Genomic DNA, 10,528 nt, shown 5'->3' with positions numbered 1-10,528 from the left:
CCCAACTGTATCCAGTTCTCGTTATTTCTCCTCCCTATGGTTCCCAGTCTGCTGTTGTGGAGGAGGAAAGTGCTCAGGTCGTCTAGTGGAGGCTGGAGCCAGAGAATGGGCTCCTTCTACCTTGGAAGGGCAAATGCCTGCTGCTGCTTCTCTCCAGTCAGGGAGGGGTGGGGGGGGCTCTGGGGGTGGGGTGGAGGCTGCTGAGGCCCAGGCCCAGCTTGTGCTTGCCCTGGCTGGCTGCCTACAAGTTTCCTGGTGGCTAGATGGAGTGCGCGGGAGAGGCACGGCATGAATGGCTTTCTTTGGCTGTAATTAATTGTAATAATTTATGAGTACATGAGATCGGAGGGAAGAGATAGGTGAAGATGAAAGTTGGGTGCTGGGTGAGGGCCCAGGCTGGATTCTTGCCTGGCTGCATTGGTGCTTTGGTGCTTCTAAGGATGGCTGGGAAAGAAGGCTAGGAGGGGTTGTGTGACTGGGAGGAAGGCCAGGCAGGCCTCAGGGAGCAGGACAGGCACTGGGGACTGCGGTAGAAGAAAAACTGAGAGAGAAGAGATGGGATATGGAAGGAGAGAGGAAAGAAAAGAAGGAAGGAAGGAGAAAGATGGCAAAGCCAATACAATCAGAATTAGATGTAGTTTCTACTTCTCAATGCAGTCTCAGCTCCTCGCTCCCCTTCTCCTAGTTCTTTTCTTCCCAATCTCTGTCTCCCCTACTCTGGTGTTTAGTTTGAATGTTTACCTGGGGGTGACTGGGTCATGCTGTGCAGCTGCAGCATTTCTGGGGGTTGGTGTGCCCAAGGCCCAAGGAAGCTGGCCAGAGATTAGCCAGGAGTGGGGTGCTCCCTGGTGGCTGTGGGACCCCAAGCGCAAAGATGTGGGGATGTGTGTGTAACAGCCCGGTGGGGCTGATCGGCTGTACTGCACCCCAGAGCGCCTTCCTAGAACCAGCAGTTTTAATCTGCTAATCAGAAGCAGACACAAGCTGCCGGGTATGCCTCGGCCCAGCGCCCCCTTTCTCGGAAATCCCCCAATCTGGAAACTATTAAAATCAGACTGCTTGAAATATAGTCCTTTAATATCTCAAGCTGCCCATTCTGCCAAAGGTACAGGGTGTCGCTCTGAATATTTGGGGGATACTCCGTGAAAAAAAAATAGAGACCCCAGCCCATAGCATCACCTTACAGGATGGTGAGACACTTGTAGGGACCAGCCCCTTCCCCATCATTTGAATCTCCTACTCTCTCTTTCTATTAAAAACTCCAATTTCGGTGACTGGAGGAAGGTAGGAAGGGGTGAAAGTTTTGTTTCGATAATACTGGGGGGCAATCAAGTCGCAACAAGGGACTTCGCAGTCGCTGAAGCACCAGCTCCTCTTTCGAGCTTAGGAGACCGCCTCCCCAGTTGCAGAAGCATTGTTTTCTTGGTCCATTTGAAAGGTGCTTTGCCTATAGTTTTTCTCCTTCCTCACACCTCTCTTTGACCATTTTGCTGTTCTGGAACTCTGACTCCTGTTCCCCACCCAGTGGAGGCCAAGACACCCCTCTCTCCCCTGGTCGGGAGCGCTGGGATGCGGGCTTCTCTCCCAGACCCAGAGCGGCGGCGTTTCCGGGCTTCCACCCCGCCCCTGCTCCCAGGCCCTGTCGCCTCCCCTCAGCGTCCATCAGCGCGGCCTGCTTCCTGCAGCCGGCCTGAGCGGCCTTACTGCGGGCAGGAAGGAGGGCCGCGGGCTTGGAGGACCCTAGGAAAGCATGGGATGCAGAACGGGCCTACCGGGCCCGGCCCGGCCCACTGTTCAATCCCAGCCCAGCCTGCAGGTCAGGATTGGAATCATTTTTTATTCGCTATCATTTACGAATTAAAACAACAACACAACACGCATCTGGGGAAAGAAATGAAAGCTGGGGGTAGAGAGGGGCTAGCAAACGCCCTCTTCCCCTAATCTTCCCCTCCCACCTCTCCTCTGCTCCTTTGTCAGAATCACAAAACCCTGAAGGTTGTTCCACTTGGGAAGGCAGCGGATAGGTACATTTCCGCAGCCCCAAAATGCCACTTTTATGGCGCTGTTTGTCTCCCTGTTCTGGGTTCTGAATGGGGCCGAACAAAACAGCAGCGCGGAGCTGGCTAGACGTCTGGGCTTAATTGTTTTATGGTTTAAATAAGGTGGACACTTTCCTTTGAAATCGGATTATAGGAATGTTTTGTCTATGGCCCACGGAGAACAGGACCTCACTGGCTGAGAGGGAGAGGTGGAGAGCGCGCGCGCGAGAGGGATGGGCTACAAACCAGGGGTCAAACAGCCTGGAGAAGTCAGAGTCCCACCCCAAAGTCCTGCAGGCGGCGGCGGAATAGTCGGTGCCGGGCCAGCATCAGGGTAAGAGGAGGGAGGACTTTAGGGTGCGCGCCGCGGGCAACGGTCATGGGAGCCTCGGGGCGTGCATCCGCGTTCGCGGAGATGTTCCAAGCCCAGAAATGCGCCTGAATGGAGGGAGATCGCGGCAGTTGCTTTGCTTAGAGTCTCTTAATTGGAGAAGGGAGGGTAACAAAAAGGGAAAACAGTGTGGAACCTTTCACAAGGTTTTATTTCAAGAACTTAGAAAACAAAAGAACAGCAGTCCTGGGGCAACTGCCTTGCGGGGAATCTCTCTCCTGCGCACCCATCTGGAGGTTCCTTCCTCCCACTTTCCACCTTTGGGTCAAGCCTGGGACCTCTTGTTAGCTTTTTCCCAGCCGGACTGCATGGGACCAAAAGGACGCGAGGTGGCGCTGTTGCTCAATGTTAGAGGCGGCGGTGCCCTGGGCCGCCCTGGCCGCACTGACATTTGAGGCCCGGCCCGCAGCCGCTGCGAGAAGGCCCCGCGCCTCGGCCGGCCCGGCCCCACTGGCTCTGAGCAAATCAATCCTCTCACCTGCGAGGTGTAAATAATTCGCGAAGGGCAGCGGGAGGTGGGCCCTCGCTCTGGCAGCGGGCTCGGAAGGCTCAGGAGGGCAGGCATCAAAAATAATCGCTTTGTGGAGGAGATAAGTGCAAAGCAGGCAGCGCGTAATTAACACAAAAAGGCAGAATGACCCGGACAAACGAACATAAATCCGTGGTACCTATGAGGGCGGTGCAGGCCTCGGGGAGAGGGACAGAGACGGCCTCGGCGAGGATGGCTGCTTTCTGTTCCTTTATTTCCAGGCTCGGGGAGCGAAATAAACCAGATAACGTGTAAAAGAAAGCAAACAAACAAATGAAAGAACGGTGAGGGACCCCCAAAAGGGGAAACCAAGTCCGACCAGGGGTTGCGGGACTGGTGGGCCCTCCGGGCAGGCGGCGGTGGCGGTACACTCGGGACAGTCGCATTCCAAGACACAAAGGCCCAGAAGAATAGCCCTCTGGCAAGGTTTTCGCTGGACCATAAAATGTCGAAATATCCCCCCACCCCACCCCCTAAATGATAAGGCGCAGGCCCCAGAGTGGATCCAGCCCTCTGGGCCTCCTTTTTCCAGGCTGGGAAGAGAAAGTATTTATGACAGTCTCCAGTGACCCAGATGCTGGGAGCCCAGAGTCCACTCTGTTCATCGCAGCACCCGAAGAGCAGGCTCAGAAATGGCAGGGCTGGAGCCAAGGCTGAAGCGAGCTATGGTAGGGGTAGAGACGCCCTGTCCTGACCCCTGCTGTTCTGGACCCTAGGGAGGCCTGCAGCCCTGGCATAGCCCTCTTCTGACCCTTCCCTCTTGCTGCTCCAATGCCAGAGTTCTGGGTGTCTAAGAGTTTGGGCAGCTCCTGAGATGGGGGTGGGATTCCCCAAATGCAGGGGATCCTGGAAGGAGCTCTTGCTGCCTGCACCAGTGACTCTCCTTTGGGAATTTGACAGAGAGTGGCCATTTCCCCAGCAATTACTTAGATAATAGAGGGACTGGGTTGGGTGGGGGGAGGTGTTCATTCTCTCTAAACCATCCTGCCCTGAACCGCCATTCCTTCTTCCATCTCCAGAGCTGGGCTCCCGATGGGGAAGGAAAAGGTCTGGTTGCCTAGCCGCCTCCTTCCTCATCCAACCCTGAAACCCCCAGGATGTGGAAGAAAAACAGGTAGCATTTTGCTTTCATAATGCAAAGACCTAAAGATGCATCTGTGTTTGTCAGGCATGTGTGCATGTGTGCCTGGTTGTGCACATGTGCGTACAGTGGCTGTGAGGTGGCAGGGATGCTTCCAGTCATGTGTGTGCTAGTTTACACTGAGCATGGACTTGATGTGTCTCAGGGTGAGAAGTAGCACATACAGTGTGTGTGTGTCCTGAGTGTGCTCCAGGATTTCCTGGGGGTAACAGCCTCACACCCTGGTGAGGGAGAGGACTGGAAAAATAATTCTTACTCATATTTTTCATTCGTATGCACACAGCACGCATGTATTCTCACCTTCTCCTTTTTTCTCTCTGTCTGTGTTAAGCCCAAATCACTGTACACACTTATGGCCAGAGAAGGGTGCTGATGGACTAAGGTTCTTCAATCCATTAGAATTAACTTGAATGTATTCAGTCTTGGGGATGGGGGAACCCTCCAAAGAAAGTGTGGATAAATATTTAAAGAGTGTCTGTTGACAGTTCCCATCCACATCCTGGCCTGGGCAGCCTGCCTGGGGAAGAGGGGGCTGCAGTGAAGCCAGGGGCCCCACCAGGCTGAGCTGGCATTTCCTATGGCACGGGGGTATGTGGGGACAAGTAAGAGGCCTGCTCCAGTCCCCTCCAACTCAGATGCAAATAGTCTCCTAAGAAGAAATGTCCTGAATCAGCCCAGCTAGAAACCAGGGACACACAGCTGCCCTTTCCTTTTAGTCTAGCAGCTTTGCCCTCAGAGCCCCTAGCCAAGCTTGTGGCCATTGCCTGGGTTTCCTGCTCCATGCAGGGGCTGGTGTCTGAAGGGGCAGTGTGGCCCTGACTGGGTATATGGAGTTTTCCCCAGCCTCACCGCCTCTGACCCTCTCCTCTACCCATAGCAGGTAGCAAGAGAGTCTCCTGGATTTAAGGAAGAAGACAGAACAGCTTTGGACCTGGGGAGGGGCCAGCGGATGGAGGGTCTGATGCCTGAAGTATTTGGGGGTATGGTGTGCTGGTTCCTCCTCAAAGTCTCCAGACTTAGGGACCCCCTAGGGAGCCCATCTTTTAGATTAGGGGCCCTGCTCTGGCTTGCAGGTATTCATCCCCTTGGAGGTCTTATACCTGTTGAGGTAACCTGGGTTGACCTGCTGGCTCAGGTATCTCTCTCTCTCTGAGAAGAAGGAAAAGAGAGGCGAGGTTGGGGACGAGAGGCACCTTCACATCTAAATTCATACCCTGGAAAACTGGCCCCAGCCATTAGCTGGGGCTGGCTCACCACCCCCCTACACACACCACACACCCCCATCCCTCCCCCTCTCCTCTCCTCCCCTTCCTCCAGGTCCCCCCAGCCCTGTACCCCTCAACCCCCGCCATCTCTCTCTCTCTCTCTCTCTCTCTCTCTCTCTCTCTCTCGCCTGTCTTCATGTCGTGGATTGATGAACGCGAATCGCGTGTAAGCGCCGCCACCGCCGGGAGTCTGAGGAATTCGCCTGGGCTGTTAAAGGAAAGAGCTAAGTGAGAGAGCGCGAGCTCTACCTACCGACAGTGAGGAGCGCCGCCGCCGCCGCCGCCCGCTCGCCGCCCGCCGCCGCCGCCCGCGCCCCAGCCCCGGGAGCTCTGCTGAGCCGGCCGAGCTCAGCACCGAGGCGTCCCCCAACCTGCCCAGCCCCCAGCCCACCAGCCCAGCCCAGCCCAGTCCCGGGGAGCCAGCCGGCCTGGGGTTCGGTCCCGGGGGGAGGGGAGTTTCGGGGGTACCGGGCGGGGTACTCGTGAGCCAGAGGGGAGGGGGCCGCGGGTTTTCATGTACCCAGCATGAGCTCCTACTTCGTCAACCCCCTGTTCTCCAAATACAAAGGCGGCGAGTCCCTGGAACCGGCCTATTACGACTGCCGGTTCCCTCAGAGCGTGGGCAGGAGCCATGCGCTGGTGTACGGGCCCGGCGGCTCGGCGCCCGGCTTCCAGCACGCTTCGCACCACGTCCAAGACTTCTTCCACCACGGCACCTCCGGCATCTCCAACTCAGGCTACCAGCAGAACCCGTGCTCGCTTAGCTGCCACGGAGACGCCTCCAAATTCTATGGCTACGAGGCGCTCCCCAGACAGTCCCTTTATGGGGCTCAGCAAGAGGCGAGCGTGGTGCAATATCCCGACTGTAAATCCTCCGCCAACACTAACAGTAGCGAAGGACAAGGCCACTTAAATCAAAACTCGTCTCCCAGCCTCATGTTTCCATGGATGAGACCCCACGGTGAGAAGCCTTTTCTCTTTCCCCCTTGGTCTCCCGCGCTCCGGGGTTTTCCCCCCCTCCCTCGCCTCCTTTTTGTCTGCCCTCGCTTTTTCTCCTGGCTTTGGGGTCTCTCCCGCCCCACCCCCGTGCCTGGGTGGGTTTCTCGAGGTTGGGAAGGCTCCGCTGGGGCAGGGCAGAGAGGGGGTGCCTAGAACATTTAGGGGATTGGGGTGAAGGTGGGGGAAAGCTGGTGTGTGGCCGCAAAGGGTTAAAAATCGTTTTCTCCATCTCTGTCTGTCTGTCTCTCTCTGACTCTCCTACTACCCATCTCTAAAGTCAAAGTTGGGGAGGTGGCTGGGAATGGTACCCTGAGTACCCTGAGACTGTCAGCCTTTGGAACAAACCAGTTTCTCCAGAGGCAGGGAGCCTGGAGTCCAGGACACTGGCCAGGCTGTCTTGGGGCAAAGGGAGACCCCTGTTTCTCTGCCCTAGCCAGAGAGTGGTGAGACTCTAAGGACAGGCTCTCTGGCTCTCTAGGGCACCCACAATCTCCTCTCAGAGAACCAGCCTGAGGGCCACTACCCCAACTTTTCTGTACTTCCCCCAGTTGGGAGAAGACAAGGGAGCCTGAGAGGAGGGGGAAAAAGAGTGCTCAAAAGGAGAGGGGCCATAGAGATTAGGGGTCCCTGAGGTCCAGAAGACCCTAGCAACCCCCCCAATCAAGGACTTGTGGGGTCTCCCTGAGACCTGCAGAGTAGCTCAGGTCATGAGCCCCTCCAAGGGTGGCCCCTCATAGCCCAATTTCGAAGTACAGGGGGAAGCGATAAAGCGACAAGTTCCGGCGGAGATGGCCCATGATTTATTTGCTGGTCTCCAGTTAGCAATCAGGCGGAGCGGTGATACATTCCAGCAGATCAATTATTTTTCTTATTGGAAAAGCATTAGGCAGAGAGAGACAAGGAGAGGGCAGTGGGCAGAGCCCCTCTTCTTTACCCCCAGCTTTTTTTCCTTTCTTTTGGAAACACTCTGTCCCCAGCCTTGCTCACTAAATGCCATGCTGCAGTTGTAAACAAAGCTGCAAAGACCAGTTCCTAGGATTACAGGCCTGGTGGGGGGGATTCTACAGGGCTCCCCCAGCCCCTGAAAGGCCCCAGTTTCCAAACAGACCCCAGCCCCCACCCCCACCCCACCTCCCAAGGTGAAGCCAAACCAAAACAATTCCCCAACTTTCCTGCCCTTGTCTGCCTTCTGCTCTAGCCTTTTCATAGAGGGGAGGGGAACTGAGATCAGAGAGGGGAGTTTAGAGTAGGAAGAGTGGCAAAGGAAAACCTAGCCCCCACCCAAACGTAACCAGACTGGGGTTTTCTTCTGTCCAGCTCCGGGGAGGCGCAGTGGACGGCAAACTTACAGCCGGTATCAGACCTTGGAACTAGAAAAGGAGTTTCTCTTTAATCCTTATTTGACACGAAAGCGTCGGATTGAAGTCTCTCATGCCCTGGGACTGACCGAGAGACAAGTGAAGATCTGGTTCCAGAACCGAAGGATGAAGTGGAAAAAGGAGAACAACAAGGATAAACTGCCGGGAGCCCGAGATGAGGAGAAGGTGGAGGAAGAAGGAAATGAGGAAGAGGAGAAAGAAGAGGAGGAAAAGGAAGAAAACAAGGACTAAGCAAAAAAGAAAGACCCCCCCCTTTAGCAACTCCCTTGAAGTTTCGTTTTATGGTAGCAGATAAATTGAGAAGTTTACGACTGTCATTTGCTTTTATAGAGAATAGAATGACACTCACAACTCTAACTACCTGTCAGATACTTGCAGCTCTGGTTTTATTACCTTTGGACTTCCCCCGCTCTTTATTTGTTTGGGGGCTGGAGGGGGGAGACCGAGACACAGTGGAAAGTTCGGACTCTCTGTCTCACTCCTTGCCCCACACACACTTGTCCCTGCCCCCACCGCTCTGGGTCCTTCTGGATTTTAAGATCTGAGACCTGGCCTCCATGCTCCTCGGTGTGTCTCTCGCCACACTCCCACCTCCCTTCTTCTCTGGTATTTATGTGAGAGGGGAGCCCCCTCGAAATGCAGAAAAGGACTTGTGGTTTTGTTTTTATGCTAAGGCTAGTGTACTAGATGTACTTTTTCTAAAAAGGAAAGGACAGAAAAAAATGAAGAAAGGAAAAGAAGGAAAGGAAGACAAATGTAAAGAAATAAGGAAAAAAGCAAGGAATATCCCCTTCCCCTACCCCTCCCCAGGGCTCCCTGCTTAGAAAAACCCCCTTGACTTTCTCTAGGAACCTGATGGAAACCTGAAGGAGATGTGGGTCTCTCCCCTCCCCCCATTTCCAGAAGGGTAGATAGGAGCCTGCAGTCACCTCTAAAATCCTACCTAACCATCCCATGGTCACTCGGGCCCATGCCTTCCTCTCCTTCGCTGTTTGATTTCTATTCTGTTGGGCCCGGCTTCCTCTGAGCTGCATTAGTGTTAGTGCTCAGAAATCACCATAATCATGAAAATGATAATAATAAATCTTTAACATACTACCTAAAGGGAACCTGCAATAATCTTGAAAAAGAAAAAGAGAAAAAATTTAAAATCCTGCTATAGGAGAAAAAAAGAGAAAAAAATAAAAATAAAAAAAAAGAAAGAAACCTCCAGCGTATTTTATCACTACCTATAGAAAGAAATCCTGCTTTGAGAGTATTCGTAATGCGGTTTTGTTGTCGTTTGTTGCTGCTTATTTCACTAAGAAAACCCAACAACTGAGACTGCCTAGCCCGCCGGTCCCGTGCGCTTTTATTGTGCTTCTAACCCCGGTAGAGTAGAACTAAATTGCACTGAATGTATAGTTAACTCTGTCTTGAATTCTCTGTTTATGCAATGTGCTCGAAAGAAAAAAAAACGTTAAAAATATATCTATAAGAATAATTTTTTTGTCATTTGTCTTTATGTCCAGCTATGAATGTAGATTTTGTGTCCCGACAGCCCTGTTCCTGGTCCAAGTACTTTGTATTGTATACGTGAGTCATAATAATAAAAAAAAGAAGAAAAATAATAGAAGCTGGAATGACTTGCTTTTTCTCCACAGCTCTTCCCCATTCTCTACCCTCTCTCTCCTTATCCCCCTGTCCAACTCTCTGGAAAAGGTCTGCTTCACTGCTCTGGCTTTGGGGTTGAGAAACTCAGGAGAAGAGAAGCCTGGGAATTGAGAAAGCATTCTGGCCTGGGAGGGCAGGTGAAAGGGGTGAGGGGCTGAGAGGAGGAAGAAGAGGAACAGTCCATTGGTTGAGAGAGGAAGGAGTCTATAGGTATGCCCTTGGGGGAATCTTGGCTCCAAACAAAGTGGGTTTCCAGATGCCAGGATCCCAGTGGGAAGAAGGATTTCCTCATTCATCCACCCTCCTCCTCCTCAGCCTTGGGCTGGGCCCAGACAAAGAATCTGCCCTATGCAACTATGACTTTTTCTTCCAGGGTCTGGGGCTGAGGATGAGATAGTGGGGTTCCTTCTGATCTCCACATGCCCCTTGTGGCCAGACCTTAGCACCCAGCACCCAGCACTAGAATAATGAACCGGGTGGGGATGTGTGAGGCTCAAGGCAACTGGCTGGCCTGTCTGCAGGGCTTGCCTGAAGATGCCTGAAGATGGGGGATGCTAAGAATGAGGATGAGGAAGCTTAAGCCTGAAGGAGAAGAGAAAGGAAGGGAAAAGTAAGTGAGCCCTTAGGCGAACAGCCCGAGCCCACATCCTGAAATTCAAATTCAGTCCTCTGCACAGGAAGATTGTCATCACTGTCATTCAGCCCGCTTGCGTCCATTCCAACTTCTGTTCAAACGGTTTAAAGTCCACTCCCCACTTCACCTTGGCAATTGGGCAGCTTACCCAGCCCCCATAGTGTGGGCCATTGGCCTGGAGGATGGGCCTGCTGAGTGGACAGCCTGCCACCCCAGCCACAGCGGGGTAAGAGGGAATCTTTATTGGTATCTTCATTCCCCAAAATGAAGAATTGAAGGCTCAGGGACCCAGGGGATAGAAGGGTCTCTCACTTCTCTCTGGAGAGTCCTGGACTTAAAAATTCTGTTTATGCCAATAAGATTCTGGTCAAATAATCCCAAATTCCAGAGATACAAGTCTTCTGACTCAGTCAGGAGACGGGAAAAGGGAGGGGAGGGATCTTCTGGTCTTAAAAACCAGACCCCTAAAGGCTGAAATATTTTTGAGGCCAGATTTTC

At 53.4% G+C, this 10,528-nt stretch overlaps 1 protein-coding gene across 1 annotated transcript; it reads left to right on the top strand.

Moving 5' to 3' along the window:
• Positions 1 to 5,591: 5,591 nt before the first annotated feature.
• Positions 5,592 to 9,355, top strand: HOXC8 (homeobox C8). The gene is made up of 2 exons (XM_032173528.2): positions 5,592 to 6,326; positions 7,682 to 9,355. The coding sequence occupies exons 1-2, from the start codon at positions 5,891 to 5,893 to the stop codon at positions 7,972 to 7,974; spliced, it is 729 nt and encodes a 242-aa protein (XP_032029419.1). The 5' UTR covers positions 5,592 to 5,890; the 3' UTR covers positions 7,975 to 9,355.
• The last annotated feature ends 1,173 nt before the right edge of the window (positions 9,356 to 10,528 follow it).

This window comes from Hylobates moloch, unplaced genomic scaffold (assembly GCF_009828535.3).
Source record: "Hylobates moloch isolate HMO894 unplaced genomic scaffold, HMol_V3 SCAFFOLD_13, whole genome shotgun sequence".
Lineage (NCBI taxonomy): Eukaryota > Metazoa > Chordata > Mammalia > Primates > Hylobatidae > Hylobates > Hylobates moloch.
This window is presented reverse-complemented; position numbering and strand designations above follow the sequence as displayed.

Coding starts and splice junctions, on each gene's coding strand:
- HOXC8 (XM_032173528.2), top strand. CDS start 5,891: ATGAGCTCCTACTTCGTCAACCCCCTGTTCTCCAAATACAAAGGCGGC. Junction 6,327..7,681: donor TCCATGGATGAGACCCCACG/GTGAGAAGCCTT, acceptor TCTTCTGTCCAG/CTCCGGGGAGGCGCAGTGGA.